Source organism: Antechinus flavipes, chromosome 2 (genome assembly GCF_016432865.1).
Source record: "Antechinus flavipes isolate AdamAnt ecotype Samford, QLD, Australia chromosome 2, AdamAnt_v2, whole genome shotgun sequence".
Taxonomy (NCBI): domain Eukaryota; kingdom Metazoa; phylum Chordata; class Mammalia; order Dasyuromorphia; family Dasyuridae; genus Antechinus; species Antechinus flavipes.
The window spans coordinates 113,743,469-113,764,168 of record NC_067399.1 but is presented as its reverse complement, the minus strand read 5'-3'; the positions used below and the strand labels follow the sequence as shown (position 1 = coordinate 113,764,168).

The 20,700-nt window shown below is 35.4% G+C and overlaps 1 protein-coding gene across 1 annotated transcript in view; it reads left to right on the top strand.

Annotated features, from left to right (window-relative positions):
- Positions 1-14,241, top strand: part of PELI1 (pellino E3 ubiquitin protein ligase 1) — a 64,450-nt gene extending 50,209 nt beyond the window's left edge. The window contains exons 3-7 of the mRNA XM_051975383.1: positions 314-443; positions 6,937-7,038; positions 10,707-10,904; positions 11,001-11,189; positions 11,807-14,241. Of these exons, the coding sequence (XP_051831343.1) occupies positions 314-443; positions 6,937-7,038; positions 10,707-10,904; positions 11,001-11,189; positions 11,807-12,373 (1,186 nt within the window). The 3' untranslated portion in view covers positions 12,374-14,241. The remainder of the gene's footprint in view (positions 1-313; positions 444-6,936; positions 7,039-10,706; positions 10,905-11,000; positions 11,190-11,806) is intronic.
- Positions 14,242-20,700: the final 6,459 nt, after the last annotated feature.

The window sequence follows — 20,700 nt, the reverse complement described above, 5'->3', positions numbered from 1 at the left end:
CATTAATCAACCCTTGATTATCTTTGATGGTGAAGGGGGAGAGGTGCCATTAATTAAGAACAATAGATAATCCAAAAGTCATTTCTCTATAAATGTGAAATAAGACAAGCCTAGTTAACAGATTCTTTCCCCTCCCCCTCACCTCCCTCATTTCCCTCCTGTCAGCATCTGGTATGGGAATCATTTATAGATGGGAGAAGATTCTGACTATCGATAACAACTTGGGAGGTAATTGAGAATTTACTTTGCTAGGGAAAAAAATAGTAAGGTTATAATCACAAGTGGTCACTTAACTTTTTTTTTTCTCCATCAGGTATAATGGGTCACTCCCAAATGGTGATAGAGGAAGGAGAAAAAGTAGGTTTGCTTTGTTTAAAAGACCTAAGGCAAATGGGGTGAAGCCCAGCACTGTGCATATTGCCTGCACCCCTCAAGCTGCAAAGGTAATTAGATTTCTATATGAAAGGGAAAAGTGAATTTTGGGTGGGGAAATCAAGTATGTTTGAGTTGATTATCCCATTCTAATTCCTCTTCATGGCACAGGGAACTCTAGGTTCACTATCAGGAAATACCCCAGGGCTCTCAAAAACTCTATAACAGCAGGAGGCTCTGGTAAGACTTGAAAGACAGCCTGTTGTCTTCTTTGCAGATGCTATATCAGAAGACCAGTCTAAGTTTGAAAGCAGACAGACAGGGGGAGTGGAGGAAGTAAGGGAGAGGCGTGTGTGTGTGTGTGTGTGTGTGTGTGTGTGTGTGTGTGTATGTATGTGCGTGCGCACACACACGCGCCTGCGTATTCACACCCATGTCCATTAACAACTCAGGAAGTCCAGACTGCTAAGGCATGGAAATGTCTGACAGACTGAATCACAGATCTTTTGAAGTATGAGTTGAGTGTACTCTCTTTAACATTTTCACATTTTTACTTCATACTTCCTTTCTCAGAGCTTAGATAGTTATTTGTATCTTAATATAGGAAAGGTTAAAGGATTATTGGTGTGAATCAGTATAAAGGAAGAGCATAGATAAGATTTCTGTGTTCAACAAGCTTATCACTAAGTTCATAATTAACATAAATCCATCTACTTCATACCAAAAATCAAATTGTAGTTATTACATTGGATTTTTGAAAAAATATTCAGCCCCCAGATTGAGCCCTTCCTTGAAAATAAAACAAAACAAAACATTTCCTCCCCCCCCCATTAAAAACATCCCAATCAGTGACCTTTTCTGACACTGTATACATTCTGTCATAGTAGTAGTCTCTTGCCTTTCATTTCTCACTGTATTTAGGTAGGCATATTGGATTTTAGCACTGATAGCAATTTTTTAAAAAAAAACTAGAAGCCTCCTACAAGGCTTTTTAGGGGAAGGAAAAATTAAGAAAGAGTTGTTTAGGTTCTTTCTTTTCCTATGACCTTCTTACTATCAATAATACAGTGACTCTGAAAAAATACATTTTGATTAAAGGATAGGCAACTCTAACTTTTCTTATTTTGATAATTAACCCATTACTATCAAGAAGTACCCCAGCTCTTGGGCTACAATTGTTATACAATCTTTACTCTTTAAGAAATAAGTATTTTAACTTTTGGGGGAAAGCTTTGTATTTATGAAACAGGCATGGGTAATTTTTTCAACATTGACTCTTGGCAAAACCTTTTGTTCCATATTTCCCCTCCTCTAACTGGCAACTAGTCCAACACCTGTTAAATATGTTAAAATATATATTTGAGTTGATTATCCCATTCTAATTCCTCTTCATGGAATACAGTTATCTTGCTGCACAAGAAAAATCAGATCAAGAAGGAAGAAAAAGAAAACAAAATACAGAGAGAGTGAGAATACAATGCTGTTGTCCACACTCAGCTTCCACGGTCCTCTCTCTGGGTGTAAATGGCTCTCTTCATCACTGAACAAGTGGAATTAGTTTGATTCATCTCATTGTTGAAGAGAGCCATGTCCATCAGAATTGATCGTCATATAGTCATGAAAACCAGAGATTTAAACTAACAGTCCTAAAACACAAACACTTTTTAGCTGTCCTCAGTCTTATCTGAACAGTAGGGAAAGAATGATCAGAGTATGTAATAGAAGCACTATATTAGTGAAAAAGTTTAGTGAGTAAATTTGGACAGCTTCTAGATTTTTGAGGAAGATAAATTGACATGGTGTGTTTATATACATGCTTGAGAATATCTTTTTTTAAGACTTGCTTTTGTCCTCTCAAATATTCTCAGTTAAGAAACTTCCCCAGCTTCCATGACTTACTATGTTCCACTTTAGCTAATACCCGGTAGCCTTACCATTGAGCCACGCATTTTCGATGAGGAATAATTGTGAAATTCCCTTGTCTAACCATAGAGTATCCTTTCATTTCTCCCTTTGTTTTACTCTTTTTATAGTTATTCATCTCCATGAATTCCAGGCCCTTCTTTACTCAAAAGTTTTTTAAACTTCCACTCTTACTCTGGCTTCATTTTTTATTTTCCAGTCTTGATCTTATAATTAAGTAGTTTAGCTATACACTACCCATCATGCTTAAATTTGTTTTCTTCTTGTCCTATTACCAAACATGCTTTTGTTTTTTATTTTTTGTAAAATACCAACCCTACCTTCTTTTCACTTATTCACATTTTGCTGAATCATGAATCTTTTTTTTTTTTTTATTGAGAAAATCATATGTCTCTGCTCATTGGCCTTTATACAAATGTCTGTTACCTACTTATTCCTATAAGGTAACCATTTACTTTTCCCTAATAAACTATTTGAGCAGCTAGGTGCGGATGGAATGCCAGGCCTGAAATCAAAACCAGGCTCAGAAAATTATGAGCAGTGTGACCCTGGGCAAATCACTTCACCCCTGTTTGGCTTGGTTAGGAATGAGGCATTTGTAAAATGAGCTGGAAAAGGAAATGGCAAATCACTCCAGTATCTTTGCCAAGAACATTCCAGATGGAGTCATGAAAAATCAGACACAACCGAATAACACCTTCAAAATTTACTGTTTAGCAAATTCAACCATAGAATCTATTCCAAACCTTCTTCTCTTCTCAACTCTCACATCACCCCTTTCCCTCTTGTTGCAGGACCTTGTCTCATACTTTATTGAAAAAATAGAAGGATAGCTAGGTGGCTCAGTGGATAGAGCACTGGCCCTGAAGGACCTGAATTCAAATTTGGCTTTAGACACAACACTTCTAGCTGTGTGACCCTGGGCAAGTTACTTAATCCCAATTTCTTCAGCAAAAAAAAAAGAAAGAGAAAATAGAGCCCGTCTATGAGGAGCTTCCTCTTTCTCTCTTCTCTATGTCACCAGATCTTTTGAAATTGTCGCTAATCTCTTCTCTTTGGTCAGTCTGATGAAGTACCTCTTTTCCTCTTCTTTTCTCCTTTTCTTTTGTCCTTGACCTCATTTTCCCCCTAACTTTCTATCTCTCCTGACTTCTTCCTGTTGCTTATAAACATAGCCAAATTACATCCTCACATATTGTAGAAAGAACTAAATTGATTGCCACTACTTCCTCTCTTCTCATTTTTTATTTCTTTACAATCTGGCTTCTGCTCTTGTAATGCAGCTGAAATTTGTTTTTCTAAAACTACCAATTCTTAATGGCGAAAGCCATTTATTTTTACTTAACCTTCATTTGTTTGATCTCACTTTAGCTTTTGAAACTGTTGACACGTCTTCCTTTCTTGCTTTCAGAAAGATACTTACATGATTTGTTTTCATGTGACGTTTTCCCTGGTTCTCCTATCTGTCTGATTATTCCTTTCTTTTCTTTTCTTTTTTTTAAAATTATATTTTATTTTATAAAAACTTTTTATTGACAGAACCCATGCTAGAGTAATTTTTTTACAACATTATCCCTTGCACTCACTTCTGTTCCAATTTTTCTCCTCCCTCCCTTCCCCCCTTCCCCTAGATGGCAAGCAGTCCTATATATGTTAAATATGTTGCAGTATATCCTAGATACAATATATATGTGCAGAACCGAACAGTTCTCTTGTTGCACAGGAAGAATTGGATTAGAAGGTAAAAATAACCTGGGAAGAAAAACAAAAATGCAAGCAGTTTACATTTGTTTCCCAGTGTTCTTTCTTTGGATGTAGCTACTTCTGTCCATCATTTATCAATTGAAACTGTGTTAGGTCTCTTTGTCAAAGAAATCCTCTTCCATCAGAATACATCCTCATACAGTATCATTGTTGAAGTGTATAATGATCTCCTGGTTCTGCTCATTTCACTTAGTATCAGTTCATGTAAGTCTCACCAGTCCTCTCTGTATTCATCCTGCTGATCATTTCTTACAGAACAATAATATTCCATAACATTCACATACCACAATTTACCCAGCCATTCTCCAATTAATAGGCATCCATTCAATTTCCAGTTTCTAGCCACTACAAACAGGGCTGCCACAAACATTTTGGCATATACGGGTCCCTTTCCCTTTTTTAGTATTTCTGTGGGATATAAGCCCAGAAGTAACACTGCTGTATCAAAGGGTATGCACAATTTGATAACTTTTGGGGCATAATTCCTGATTGCTCTCCAGAATGGTTGGATTCGTTCACAACTCCACCAACAAGGCATCAGTGTCCCAGTTTTTCCGCATCCCCTCCAACATTCATCATTATTTTTTCTTGTCATCTTATGATTATTCCTTTCGATCTCTTTTGCAGGATCATTGTTTAAGGCATATCCTATTATCCCATGCCTATAGATGATCCCCGACTTTCTTTTTTTTTTTTTCTTTCAATACCTCTTGCTACTTTCTTATCAGAGTCCATGGGCTCAATTATCATTTGTACATGATCCTAGTCTCCCCTGCTTTGTAACCCCATGTTACCATCGGCTATTAGTTGAACATTTCCAATTGGAAGGGCCAACAGTTTCTCAAACACAGTTGTCTAAAATAGATGTATCCTTCCCTAAATCTTTCTTAAACTATCCTTTCTTCTTAACCTCCCGGTATCTTATTGAGATCACCACCATCCTTTCAATCACCGAATTTTGCAGTTTCAATCTGTAACTTCTCTTCCCTCTATCCCAGACAACCAATCAGTTGCCACAACTTGTTGATTCCACCTCCATCATATTTATTATATTTGTCTTTTTTCTCTCCACTCACATAACCAATATCCTTATGTGGACAATTATAACCTCCTCATTGGAATCTCAGCCTTTAGTCTCTTTCCTCTCCAGTCCATTTTTTACACAGCTGCCATATTAATATTCCTAAAGCATAAGTGTTATTCTTCTGTTCAGGAAACTTTATTGGCTCTCTGTTGCCTAGAAGACACAGTCTCCTCTATTTGGCATTAAAAGCCCTTCATAATTAAACTCCATTCTGGTTTTCCAGGCTTATTGTATAGTCATAATTCCCCCCATGTATATCTAAACTAGTTTCTGCCAGTCTTTGTTCAAGAGACCTCTTGAACAAAGAGACCTTTTTTTTTCATGCCACTGACACCCATATGGTTCCCCATACCTGAAATGCTCTTCTTTTTCACTTATGCTTTTTCAAATCCCTAGACTTCTTCAAGACTCTGGAAATGTCTGTCCCTACATAAGAATTATCCCTGTCCCCCTAGGTGGTAAGGCTCTCCCTCACCCTCAACTCCTCATTGTGTTGTATTTACTCTGTATTTTTTATTTAATCTGAATTCACATTATTGTCCCTCTTCCCCTATTTCTAGCACATAAAAGCTTTTTATAGTAAAAATGCTTGCCGGATAAAGAAAGGGGCTTATTACTCAGGCAGTGGGGATTTTGGATTGGCATTTAAAATCTTAGCTTTCAGCTCAATAAGACCTGACTAAAATCTAATTTCACCAAATTTTCATCACCATCCCTAAAAGAAGAGTTAGCTGAAAAATAATGCGAATTTTTCTTTGTGTTAATAAGTTATTTTGTCATCAAGCTTTGACTTTAAAATTTGTATATGACATTATAAAATTTTGTTTTTTAATGTTTTATCCTTTACAGATGAGCCATCACATTGAGACCAAGTATAAATGTGTAATATTGAAGCTTTAATCAGGAAACATTTGTTCATAAGCTTCTTTGCTGTGGAAAAGTTAGGATTGTGGTCACATCAGCATCACGTTCATTTCCTTTTGTGATGCTTAATCATTCTATGTACCTTTTTATGTCTAGCCAGCATATGGCTAACATTTGGCATCACTAAGTGTGTCTCTCATAGCAACATCTGTGAGACTAAAAGCATGTTTAAAAGAACCTGTTAAATCTGCTTTTCTACAACTTTATTCTTTCATTTTAATTTCTTTATTTGTCTTTTATTTTAACTTTATTCTTTAGTTTCAAAAATATTTTTATTTAGTCCATACATGTTCAATGACTTTTGAGTATCTTTCTTTTAAAAACAATTTAAAAAAATTTTTTTTCAGTCTCTATGTAGTCTTTTGATTTAGATTACTTAATTTATAATATTATATGATATTATACACCAGAAATCTATGGTATGTTTTTAAATCTTAGAATTAGAAGTCAAACATTTACTGCTTTGATCCATTCTTTCTAAAATCTACTATTGCAGTGATTTAGCTTAAATGTTAGCAATGCAATATATGCTATCTCATTTGATGTTCAAAATCCATATTATGTGATTATAAAGACTTAAGGGATATGTAGAAAGATGCTAGGAAATTGTGTGTCTATGTGTGTCTGCAGGATGCTATGGTATTTGTGGTGCTGGTTTTGTATTTAAAGAGTTAATCTTATCCCACAGATTAGTCCAAATAATTTTTTTTATGTTTTTCCTCATCAAACCAAGAGAATTGAATTAAGTCACACAATTGATATAATCCTATTATTGGCCCCTATTAGAACTACACTTTAGAAGAAAAACAAAAACTAAAACAAATTTATTTTATACAACAATCATGTCTGTCTTATTTTTTCTTTTCTAGGCAATAAGCAATAAGGACCAACATAGCATATCATATACTTTGTCTCGAGCTCAGACCGTGGTGGTTGAATATACTCATGACAGCAACACTGATATGTTCCAGGTATTTCTAAGACTACATTTTTTTTTCTTTAAGAAAATAAATTTCATCAGATCTTCATCCTTAACTTTGGATTTGGAATGTCTTTTTTTCCCCCCTTAAAAATTCTTGAATGAGACAATTCTTGAAATAAAAAATAAACCTTATTATATACCAAAAATTCTTTTTGAAGTTTTTCAGAGTGCACTTCTAATGAATTAAAGGCTTTTTTTTTTTTTTTCTGAGGCAATTGATATTGAGTGACTTGCCCAGGGTGACACAGTTAGGAAATGTTAAGTGTCTGAGACTAGATTTGAACTCAGGTCCTCCTGAATTCAGGGCTGGTGCTCTATCCACTGCGCCACCTACCTGCCCCTTGGGCCTTTTCTTAAAATAGCCTCTGTGGGATTGAATCTGTTGTACCTTTTTAATGTGCCTTCTTGTTTTCATCAAAAAATAAGCAACCTTAATGAAGCTTTGGATTAATGATCTTGTTAGATCCTACAGTGATGTTGCACTCTCATCAGCACAATTGTGCTGACTTTTAACATTTTTCAGTGGCAACCAGTTAAATTGCCATTCAGTATAATTTTTAAATTCAGTTTTTCCGGGTCAAGAAAGTTTTTCCTAAAATAAACACTTTGTTGTTGACTTTGCTGGTAGAAAAACCAGACATTTCTACATCAAAGTAGTTATTTTTTTTTTTAATTACAATCTATTTTTTCAGAGTGTAAACATCTTTGATGTATTAGTCTGTATAGGCCTTGAAGAATTGAATTTTTCTTAATATTTCTGGAGTTGGCTGTCTTTTTGGCCCAGTAACTTTTCTAGTCCACTAAATATAGCTTCCGATTGTAATTGCCATAGTTGGCAAAAGAAGTATATATATTATTCTCAATCAATTAGGCCATGTATTTTCTATTAATTTCTTGTCACAGTCAGCAGGAACATATTCCAGGTATAGTTTAAAACTAGTATTCCCTGTAACATACACTTTTAGAATTTGATCATGTTTTACAGACCCATTTTCTTTTTTGATATTTTCAACTCCAGTCTGATAAGGGGTGGCTTTTCTTGCCAAGATGAATATCTCTATAGTCACCCTTTATCCCATCCTCTCATATCTTCTATAGAAAATTGCCACCACAATCTTTCTCTTTGCTGCCTTCCTCCCTTTTTCTGCCTCTTTTTCTCCCACTGTGCCTGTCTCACTTACTCATTCATTTTCTCTTTCTCTCCCCCTTCCTTCCTCTTTCCCTCCTCCTCCCTCCCTCTTTTTCAGTTTCTCCTTATTTACTAGGATTTTTTTTTATTACAAAATATCAAGCTTTCCCCTATTATCCTTTACTAGTCCTACCATCCTCTCTGAGTTTTCTCCTGTATCTTTAATACTTTTTACATGTAAACTTCAAGAAAAAAGTTGTTTACACTTATCTGTACTTCCTCTTTTCTCATTCTTTTCCCAGCCCTTCTCAAAATAGTTTCTAAACCTCATCATTCTTAACTGGATCTGCTTTCTCCAAAATTGCAAGATCCTGTGACTTTTTCTTGGTCTCCATCCTTCTTAATCTCTAGGTTTTTGTGAAACTACTCTCTTGGTTCTCCTCTTACCTTTCTTATCCTTCTGGGTTTCCTTATTAGATACTGTTTGCCCTCCAGCTCTAGATGTTTCCTAAAACTCAGTCCTGGACTATCATATCCTCTCTCAGCATTCCTGCTTTTGATGATCTCATTAGTTCCTGTCAAACTCAGTTATCTCTGTACAAATGACTTCCAAATCTATATCCAGTTCCAGTTGCCCATCACTAACAATTGAACATTTCAAACTGGATTTCCCATTGCTATCTCAAACTCATTCTAGCTAAAATGAAACTTAATTTTGTTTTATCCACACCTCTCTCCACTTTTTCCCCTTCTCCCAAGGATACTAACACTGTTCTTGGGTTTACAACCTTGAAGTTATCCTTGGCATTTTATTCTTTCTCTCATTTCACATATGCAGTGATTTGCCAAAACTTATCATTTCTGTCTCTGCAACATATTTGTCCCTTTCTTTTTATTCCTGTCTCCCTTTCAGTAATTTCCATTGGCTTCCTATTACCTCAGTGCTGAAATACAGATTTCCCTGTTTGACTTTTAAAGCCCTTCCCACATTAGCCCCATTCTCTCTATCCAGCTTTAAACAATTACTTCTTTTTTCTATACTTTGTGGTCTAGCCATACTAGTTTTTTTGTATCCCTCATATGTTCATCTCTGAACTTTACATAGGTTTTCTGTCCTTTGTGCCTAAAGTATACTCCCTCCCCACTCACTTTCACCTTCGAGAATTCAGAACTCAGCTCAAGTGCTTACTTCTGCATGAAGTCTTTTCTCAGCCTTCCTACCCACCCCCATATAAAAAATCACTTTGTATTTATTTTGTGTGTGTGTGTGTGTGTGTGTGTGTGTGTGTGTGTGTGTGTGTGTGTGTAAATAAAAAATATCTTCTTTGTATATATACAATCACCGATCAAATATAAACTCCTTGAGGAGAAATTATTCATTTCTCCCTTTGTATCCTTGTCACTAACTTCACTGCCTGGAAGGAACATAACAGATTTTTGGCACAAAGTCTATTAAACTTGGGAACCATCAGTGTACTTTGTAAAAGCCTTGTACTGTTTCTTCAAGTACACCAGATAAAAATAATAGAGATATCCTATGTAGTAATACCTATAAACCAGAAAATTGAAGTTCTTCATATTCCAAAAAGATAGAATGAAAACCTGTATACCTTTCATGAAGATAATCACCACTCAAAGGGCACAATTTTGTTTAAAATATATTTGTGCTTAAAAAAAAAAACAACTATTAATGAGGTTCAATGAGGCAAAGAATACCTTTTCCAAATCCTTAATTTTGTTGAAAAATCTTTTTTTTCTCTAATATCTATACTTTGCAACTTTTAAAACATTATCTGGTGTGAACTAATGAACTAGACCAACACATATATATGGATATTAACTCAATTGGAAAAATGTTTCAAGATGTCATTTAATGGGATAGCCCTTAAATTGAAATTAAGTTGAAAATGATACTGCCATGATGTAGGAATCTTCTATAGGCTCCCTTCCAAATTAAATTTCTATGTAGTTCTAACAAGCTGTTTGACTTTTCTACCCATAACATATATTAGAAACAGAAAATACAATAGTGCAAAAAGCATGGTTTTTGAGGGCTGTGGATTGTAAGAACTCATTCCTAAAGATCTCTCAGTAGACGGAGGACACAATAGTACAGATATTGCTGTTCATAATGGCTACATTCAGCAATGATACTAAACGTTCAGTTGTAGTCAGTATATTTTAAGAAGGCAGGAGATTGTCTAGAATGCATATTAAATTTATGTTCAACATTTAAAATAAACTTTGATGATTAAAGGGACTAATCTTTAGTATTCTAGAAGTATTCTAGATAATTCATATAGTAATTCAAACTCACAAATCTATACTTAAGCCCATGCTCCTAATCAATTATTGTATCAGAAATATTCTTCCAAAGTTGTTGGTTTCTAAGGACATAATGATCCTGTATCTGAGAGTGGTAACTCTGAGCCTTAGAAATTTAGAGAGGTTTACTGCTCTGATCCTTTTGTTCTCTATTATGTTAAATGAGTTTTCTTTGATTTTATAATCTTTTATTTCTTCCCCAGATTGGACGATCTACTGAAAGCCCCATTGATTTTGTGGTGACTGATACAGTTCCTGGAAGTCAAAGCAATTCTGATACACAGTCAGTGCAAAGTACTATCTCAAGATTTGCATGTAGAATCATATGTGAACGGAATCCCCCCTTTACAGCCAGGATATATGCTGCAGGATTTGACTCATCAAAGAACATCTTTCTTGGGGTAAAAAATTTTTATTTTATATTTATATTTTATATCAGCTTATAATTTATAATTATAGATAAATGGATGTTTCTTTCATTGTTGCTTTTCTTCTAGGAAAAGGCTGCCAAGTGGAAGACTGCAGATGGACAAATGGATGGTTTGACCACAAATGGAGTTCTTGTTATGCATCCACGCAATGGTTTTACTGAAGATTCTAAACCAGGGGTATGGCGAGAAATCTCAGTATGTGGAAATGTATTCAGCCTACGTGAAACCAGATCAGCTCAGCAAAGGGGGAAAATGGTAGGTTCAGAAAGAACTTTTTAATTCAGTTTTTTATAGTCAAGAAACTACCATCTATCAATAGTAAGTTGAAATAAATGAATTCTTATGCTTGCAAACAGAACTGCTTTACACCTACTAACACAAGATTGCATGAGATTTATATATAAAATATGTCAAATGTAAAAATACTAAATATGATACTAGATGTGTTTAGAGAAACCATTTTACATTCTTTGATTTCTTTCACATTTCTCCTATTTAGTCATTCTAAAATCTAAAATTTTCTAAATTTTGAAAGCTACAAAGGATCTAGATGCTGTTTTGTTCTATGTTCTCTAGCTACATTTACTCTGAGATTTTCATATCGTTTGCCTATAGTTTTTTATCTGGTTAAAAGTATTGTTAACATTTCAATTATCTGCCATTACCTTACAGTTAAAAAAAAAAAAAAGCATTTGTTATTATCTCAAGTTACATCTTTATTTCTAAGCATCTTTTTTGTTATGACTCTGCCCCAAGATTTTGATGAGTTCCTAAAGAGCAGTCAGGAAGTACTTAGTATTATTTCTAAGCACATCCAAAACTGAAATGTAAAGCCAAATTAACCCTGCTTCTTCTTTTCCTTCCCCACCCAGGTGGAAATTGAAACGAACCAGTTACAGGATGGCTCCTTGATCGATCTCTGTGGCGCCACCTTGTTGTGGCGGACGGCAGAAGGCCTTTCTCACACTCCCACGGTCAAGCATCTGGAAGCTCTGAGGCAGGAGATCAATGCTGCGCGGCCCCAGTGCCCTGTGGGGTTCAACACACTTGCTTTTCCTAGTATGAAAAGAAAAGATGTTGTCGATGAAAAGCAGCCTTGGGTGTATCTGAACTGTGGCCATGTTCATGGGTATCACAACTGGGGTAACAAAGAAGAGAGAGATGGGAAGGACCGGGAATGCCCCATGTGTAGATCTGTTGGCCCCTATGTCCCGCTCTGGCTTGGCTGTGAAGCTGGATTTTATGTGGACGCAGGCCCTCCGACTCACGCTTTCAGCCCTTGTGGGCATGTGTGTTCAGAGAAAACAACTGCCTACTGGTCCCAGATCCCACTTCCTCATGGCACTCACACTTTCCATGCGGCCTGCCCCTTTTGTGCACACCAGCTGGCCGGCGAGCAAGGCTACATCAGACTCATATTCCAAGGACCTCTAGACTAATAAACGTGCACTAGGGTGGCACGAAATTTATAAGCTAAGTGATGCAGGTTTTTTCCACCAGTTGTCTACAAATTTCTCTGCTTTGATCATTTACATTAAGATGAAGACTTTTTTGGGAAAAAAAATTTTTTTGTATTTGTAACAAAAATTCCCGAGCAAAATCTGGAAGAGTCAAGCAAAGGAATCTGGTGCCATTCCAGACTTCCGTATTCTTTGTCTGATTATATATTTTGAAGAAAGAATTAATTCAATGCCTTCATTTCTGTGTTTTTTGAATCACTCATCCTCGGTGTCTAAGAGATGTTTTGTATTACTGAGGTACTGTTGGTTCAAACTATGTTAGTTTACAGTTTGGATGCAAACAATGTAAAATACAGCAACATGTACATTAACTTTCTTTTTCTATTTATCTTCGTTATAGAAAATATCTGAGAGTGTATTTGCTAGAGTAGCACAGTAGTGTAAACATCCCTTGCGTGGATGCTTTGAGTCACTAGCAGAGGGCAGGGATTTGCAAGGTTAGGAAAAATATTATGAAACAAATCTTTTCTTTTTTTAATCAAAAATAATATTAAATTTGGTAGATTTAGTAGAATGCTTTGTAAAACAAAATTCATGCAAATTACATTGTATAAGATTTGTTTTTAACCACATTAAGGATAATCAGGAAGGATTTTCTTAAAATGTTTCTCTAGTGTGTAGTACTATAATAAAAGAACTTATCACTAAGAAACATTTTATATGCTCCTCTGAATATGCAATTTAATCTAGATTATATATTTTTCTCCCATGATAACTAATCTGTTTTTAGTATTAGCAACATTCGGCAGGTTTATTTATTTTATTTTATTTTTTTTAGACACAAACTGTGGTTCATCTGTTCACTGGAAAAATATTTCATTATTAGAAACTGCATAAATTAGCACGGACTTGACTTTTTAGAAAAAAAAAAAAGATGCTTAAATTGGGTGTTCTACATTTGGCCTAATCTGCAAATTTTGGAGATATAGATACAGGCATAAAGTGGGCTGAGTGGCAGAAACTTGTGTCTTTGAACCCAGAAGACCAACCCGTTACCTATGGGTTTGGGTCCTCAAAATAGTTGGTTTACATTAGAACTTTGAATTAAAATCATATTCAAGTCCCAGTATTCCTACAAAGCACTGGCCATTTCAGCAAACACATACTTGAGCAGGCGATAGTAAACAACAGTGACGGCAGAAATGAAAGAAATTGTATTTGCTCATGAAACAAAGGAGCCTTTAAAACTTTGCTTTCAGAAGCATGAAAAATTCTCTCCTTTTTTCATGCACTGATACACATGAAAGTTATAGATAGATGTGCTACATGAAAAAAAAGGTTTTGTGACATATTTGTACATCGGTATACCCTGGGATTAGGCTGAGGTTTTTCCATTTATAATGTTTTTCCTTTGGTTTAAGAAAAAAAAAGGTATATAATAAAAATTGACAATAGCAAATTCCTGTACTTTGTAGCATAGCTTTGATTTTCTCAGTAAAAAGAACAAAAAAGATTCTTTTGCTTAGAAGCCATTAACTGTTTTACTTCAGCTGTCAGATTTTCCTTGTTTTTTTTTTTTTTCCTAAAAAAAAAATTGTTTGGATTCACTCAGGAAATGCATGTCAGGAAACCTGTATTATAAGTATAAGTAACTGCTGTTACACCTTTTTCATAGAAATATAATTGTTTTTGAAATTTTCTAGATTCATGCATTATTACTGATGCAGCACAGAAATCAACCCTTATATGTATTTGTTTTAATCATTTCTGTTTGGGCTATACCATAGCTATTTTTTTTTTTGCAATTTAATTTATTCAAACTGTAAGTAAACACTTTTCAAAATAGACATGTGAAGCTTTCTTGTTTTGATTTAAGTTTTTTGGTTTTGTATATGGAAAGAAAAAGAAAACAGGAATGGGAAATTAATGATAGGGATACTGGAGGAGACAAACTATTTCACAAGCTGGAAGAATTCATTTCTAGTATGTGGAAGGTTTATGTTTAATGTATCAGTCCTTCCTTTACTTAGAATCAATCAATCAATAAATATTAAGTCTCTACTAAATACTGGGCACTAAACTAAGATCTGGGAATACAGAAAGATGTAAAAGACAAATCCCTATCTTAAAGGAGGTTAAAATCTAATAGGGGAGACAACATGCAAATATATATATATATATATATATAAACTAGATTAAATAGGAAATAAATTTAAAGAGGAAAGACACTATATTGAGAAGGGCTTCCTGTAAAAGGTGTCTAGTTGGGACTCAAAGGAAGCCAGAGATATCACTAGTTGGAGCCGAAAAGCAAAGCATAGCAGCCATAGAAGATACCCAGAGAAAATAACCAGAAATGAGATGGAGCAATCAGATGGAAGAATACGTGCCAGGGAGTGAAGTGTAAAAGACTGGAAAAGTAGGAGGGGCCAAGTTGTGAAGAGCTTGGACAAACTGTACCTTTTACATTTGGTTCTGGAAGTATTAGGAAGGGAAAGGGGAGGAAGAGTTGGGGTGTATTGCAACGTAATTGGACATATCCTCTTTAAAAATCACCTTGGAAGATGGATTGCAGTGGGGAGATAGTTGACAGATCTACCAGCAAATGCTACCATAATCAAAGTGTGTGAGGCAGTCAGATCCTGCCCTAGAGTGGCAACAGTGTCAGAGGGTAGAAGGAGGCAATTTCAAGAGATGAAGTTGACAGGCCTTGGCAGTAGCTTAGATATGGAGAGTGAAAGGCCTAGGATGCGAGTCTGAGGGACCAAGGATGCTAGTGCCCTCTGTTGCCATGGAGAAGGGAGAAGGGAGAAGGGAGGGAGGCCTTAGAGGTAAGAACAATGAGTTGTTTTGAACATACTGAATTTAAGATGTCTATTGGATATTCAATTCCAGATGTCTGAAAAGCAGTTGAAGATGGAAGATTGGGGCAGGAGAGGTAGATGTGAACATCATTAGCCTAAGATTGTCATTAAATCCATTATGAGCTGGTGAGATCACCAAGAAAAGAGGAGCCAGGGCAGAACCTTAATGGACACCAGCAGAAGGTGTGATCTGAAGGAAGAGACAGAAGGAAGGGCAGAGAAGTAGGAAAACCAGGAGACTAGTGTCCTGAAAACCTTGAGAGGAAACCTATCAAGGAAAAAGAGTGAACTGTGTTGCCAAAGGCTGTGGAGAAGTCAAAAAGAATGGAAACTGACAAAAGAAATTTTAGAGGTCATCTAGTTTGACCATCCCCATTTTTTATTGTCCAGTTTCCATCTGGTCTGACTCTTCATAACCCATTTGGGATTTTCTTAGCAAAGATGCTGGAGTGGTTGGTCAGTTCCTTCTCCAACTCATTTTATCGGCAAATAGTGACTTGGTTAGGGTCACACAGTGAGGCCTATTAAAACTCAAGAAGAAGCTTCCTGCTTCTAAGCACTGCACTCACCCAACTGTCCTGCACCCCCATCTTACAAGTGAAGAAATCAAAGTCTCAGAGTGGCTATAAATTGCTTGCCCAAGGTCAGACAGGTAAGTAGAAAGTGGCAAAACTGAGATTCAAACTTGTGTTCTCAATCCAAGTCGTGTCACTATGCTAACTCTTAAATTTTTGAAACAAATTTTCCCTGTTTCTGAGATGGACATTCTCCTAGTGTGGAATTGGTCCTTTAGGAAATGTGAATCAGAAGGGGCTCGCAGGTTATAACATGTACCTGAACAAAAGCTTAATAATTGTAGTACTGCTTAAATGGCATCAAAGTAGCCTAAAAGAATTGGGGAACTTCCCAACATGTCTACCCTCTCAAGGGATTTCACAGAATAAAATTGAGCAAATTTTGCCTACACAGTAAAATTTATCTATAGAGTAGGTGAATTGTGTTCATTGCATAACTTAAAAGTTTGAGATTCAGATGTTTCAAATACTGTCACATTAGCATAAGGTTGCCTCAGGAAAAATTATTGATGAATTATATCTAAATTTAACCAGAATCTCACAAAATCCCATTATAAAGCTACTTAGGCCAATCATTATAACATTGTTCCTGTGACATTTGGAAACCTGTAATTTAAGAAACACACATAAACATGCATACAGTTCCTTACAATGACTTAAGGAATTAAATTTTGTCTTTGGAGGCAGCTAGATGGCGCAGAGGACTCTGGAGGGCCTGAGTTCAAATTCAGCCTCATATTTAACACTACTGATTCTGGGCAAGTCACTTAATCCCACTTGCCTTGAGGGAAAAAAAATTTCTGCCTTTTAGTTTGAGAGAATTTTGAATATTGTCTCTTTTTTCCACCAGACCCTAACTCGGCTGAATAAAGGATATGTTCTCTAATGTTTATATTTAAGTAAAGATTTCATCAGCAGCCTTAAGGAGGAATATTTTTAGGTTAAACCTGTTTTGTGAGGGATCTGATTCTTCTGACTTGCCCAATAGGGGAAATTAATTTTTTGCCCTAATTTGATTTCAAAGTAATGAAGCAAGTTAAGGCAAAAATTAAGAGTGGGACTATAAAGTCATGATTTGAAACTTTTCCACTAGATCTTTTAAGGTGTTGATAACTTGCAAAATTGACGAAGTTAATTTGATGTTTGTTGAGATATTTATGTACCCAATGCAAGCTACTTGTTTACTTGTGGGAGAATGAAGAGAAGTTTTGATGAACCTAAAATAACAAAAAAAAGGGAAAATATCCAAAGGCCTGGATAGTTGAAACAAAAAAAAAAAAAGGTTAATACTGATAGACCATCATGAAAGATGTTGACTTTCCAAAAGTTGTTTTACCTGAGGTTCTTCAGGTTTTGGTGTGATAATTGTGTTATACTGTTGCATGGAGCAATAAAGAGCCTCTTCAAGGAGACCTATTGAGCATTCACAAAAAGTTGCAATCTAGGAACAACCTAGTGCTACATAAAAAATGCATAGTGCTCTGTTTATGACATGTAGCTGGGTGCTCATTGAGTCAGTTTGTCAATATATGGATATAAACAGGTATCAATGGGCAAAAAGTTGGGACTAAAATCAAAAAAAGAAGGTGAGAAGTCTGGCTTGCATTTAGGAGATTACCTCAATAGCATTTCAATCCCAATCCAAGGTTATATGACTGGGAATCATCAAATACCATGAACTCATAATTATCAAAATTATAATTGACCTGGAGGATAATAGGTAAACTACAGCAGGGTTCGAAGGCATTTTTACATTTTGCAAACAAATTTTTGACTTGCATGCAAGAAGCAACATAAAAAAATGTTTCTAAGAACATGTATGATGAGAAAGGAGGTGGATGTATTATATAGCAAAAGCAAAGAAGTAGAGATGAAAGATCTTTTGTTATTGTTTTTGCTCAGTTTCAGTTATGTCCAATTCTTCATGACCCTATTTGGAGTATTTCTGGCAAAGATAATGAAGTGTTTTTGCCATTTCCTTCAGCTCACTTTACAGATAAGGAAACTGAGGCAAACGGCCCAGTGTCACATGGCTAGTAAGTATCAGAAGCAGAATTTGAAGTCAGGCAGTCCTGACTCTAGGCCAGGCACTCTATCAAGTACGTCACCTAAAAATGCCCTTTGGGAATATCTAGTGTTGTTTGTACTATTCTCCAAAAAATACTGAAAGACAAAAAGGAAGGTTCCCAAAGCATTGGGTGGATCCTCTTTGGAAGATTTACAGAAGGACATGGTCCAGAACCAAAAGGAATAGGTTAAGTTACCATCATCATGTGTGGAGAGTATCCATGGATCCAAAATGTATGTTTATGAATTCCAATGAATTAATATGTTTAAAATCAGTTTTTTAAATTAATTTAGTTCAAAATCACTTTGCCTTGGCTTCCTGATTCCACAGCAGGAGTAGGATGGAACCTATAGCTTCATGATTACCTGACAAGTTAGTGAAATGAAAGACTGATCCAGAATTCTGGAGAATCCACGTAAACTTGGCAGAAGAAAAAGAACAGTGAAAAGCCTTCCTTACTAATTTAGAGTGTGGCTATCTATTATCAGCCATGTAAAATTTAAGACCTGACCATCACAAATTTATTTATTTTTTGGTTCATTTATGGTTTCAGTACTGTTAGAACTTAAAATAGGCTCATGTTTATTTATAAAAGTGTTTCAATTCCTCCTTTAATACAAAATAGCCATTGAAATGATGTTTGGGTGGGATTTCATAAGTACAAGGAATTCCCCTGTCTGGGCTGGATCCCAACTTTTAGCCACAATCTAGTTTTTAGATATCAGGATCTGGATGTTTCTTTGCCTAAAGGGAAGGTAACAACGGGCAGTTATTCATTGTAAATAAGCCAGACACTAAGCTAAATTAAAAAAAGGTAAGATAAATCTCTTCTCCTTTTGGTTGTCCTTAATTCAATGTTTGCTGTGAGTAATCTCAATCAGTAAACATTTATTAAGAACCTACTTACTATATGTTCGATGGGCAGCTAGGTACTGGGTCTGCAGTCAGGAAAGTTCATCTTCCTGAATTCAGATCTGGTTTCAGATATTTACTAGCTGTGTGACTCCACTTAATCCTGTTTCCCTCAGTTTCCTTATATGTAAAATGAGCTGGAGAAGGAAATGGCAAACCACTCTAGAATCTTTACCAAGAAAACCCCAAATGGGGTCAGAAACAGTTGGGCCCGACTGAAAAATAACTGAATAAAAACTATATGCTAGGAAATGTGCTAAGCACTGCTTTGCATGTGTTAAGGTAGGTGCTTTTATATTTTAACTCCTTGAATGACCTGAAGTCTTATAATCAGAATCTTTTGGGAACTAAGGTTGTTTTTCAGTCTTTTAACAACAATAAATTTATAATCTACCTTTTTTTTTCTCTTTTGTACTAGTGTTATAAGTAGAAAGAAGTAATTTAGCAGCAGGCTTGATTTAGGGACTCTCACAAAGTCTGCTAAGACAAAAACTCACAAATGAATTACAGAGTTGTGTCCAGGAACCATGGAAGGAGAAGATTCGCTTAAATTATTGACTAAAGGGAAAACTTCTGGGGATCTTTAGTCACTGGGCAGTGACTTTTCTGGATCAAATGCTGGATCAAAAGTTTTCCTATGGAAAACTTAAAAGGTGTTATCATTAAACTTCAAGCTCTCAGCCTTGATTTGGAAATCTTTTCTGTTTTTAAGGTTTATTTCTTTCTTGGGATTATTGAAATTTTAATTCACTATTAAACAGATCAGAAAAGAGAGAGGCATATACTGGCACATACCATGCTTTTTATAAAGAGTATGATAACAAATGCCATATTTGTTTTTCTAAAATTTTATTTTTAATATATGCCTGGTGGTAACTATGAAGAAAGTTCCCAAAGTCTGAAAGTCAGGAACTCATCTCAGACACTTGCTAACTGTAACTTGGGTGAGTCACTTAATCTTTGCCTCAGTTTCCTCATTTGTAAAATGGGAGTAATTATAACAATCACCTGACAAAAGCTTATTATGAAGATGAAATTAGTTATTTGTAAAGCATTGTACAACTTTAATGCTAACTATTATTATCATTATCAATGTCAATTATATGTTAGTCATTGTTGCATGGTTTATTGTACTTATTGCTACTATTGCTTTGACTCCCCATTCACTTCATAGGCCTTTTTAGTACAGTGTTGGCACTCAGGCATAATTTTTTTTCCACAGTTAGTCTTTTAAATTTATTTTATTATTAGCAATATATTAATTATATGTAATCATGCATTATATATAATTAATTATATTAACATTATTTTATATTTTATATGATTCCTACTCCTACTCCCACAATAGAATGTAAGCTCCTTGAGAACAGGAATTCTTTCATTTTTGTCCACAGAATTCCCCTACTTCTTGGTCAAGTAGAGAAGCAGGCAACCCCCATAATATTAAAAGAAATGAAAAAAGTTCTTATTAAGGACTTACTAGGGTGCTAGCTCCTGGCGGAACCTGATTCCAGATAGAATCCTGAGCCTAGAGTCAAGAAGGCCTGAATTCAAATCTGGTCTCAGTCACTTAATAGCTGAGTGATCCTGGACATCTGCTTCAGTTTCCTCACCTGTAAAATAGAGACAGCAGTAACTCACAGAATTGTTGTAAGGCTCAAATGAAATGCTATTTGTAATACATTTAACACAACGCCTGGCATGTAGTAAGCACTTAATAAAGACTTATTTCCTTGCCCCTCCTCCCATATTACTTTATATTTAACTATTGTGCCTATATTTCCATTTATTCACTATATATTTATGCTGTATATACCTATCTATGTGTTTGTTGTCTTCCTCATTAGAATAATTATAAATGATAGTATTATATGTAAGTAAAGAGTA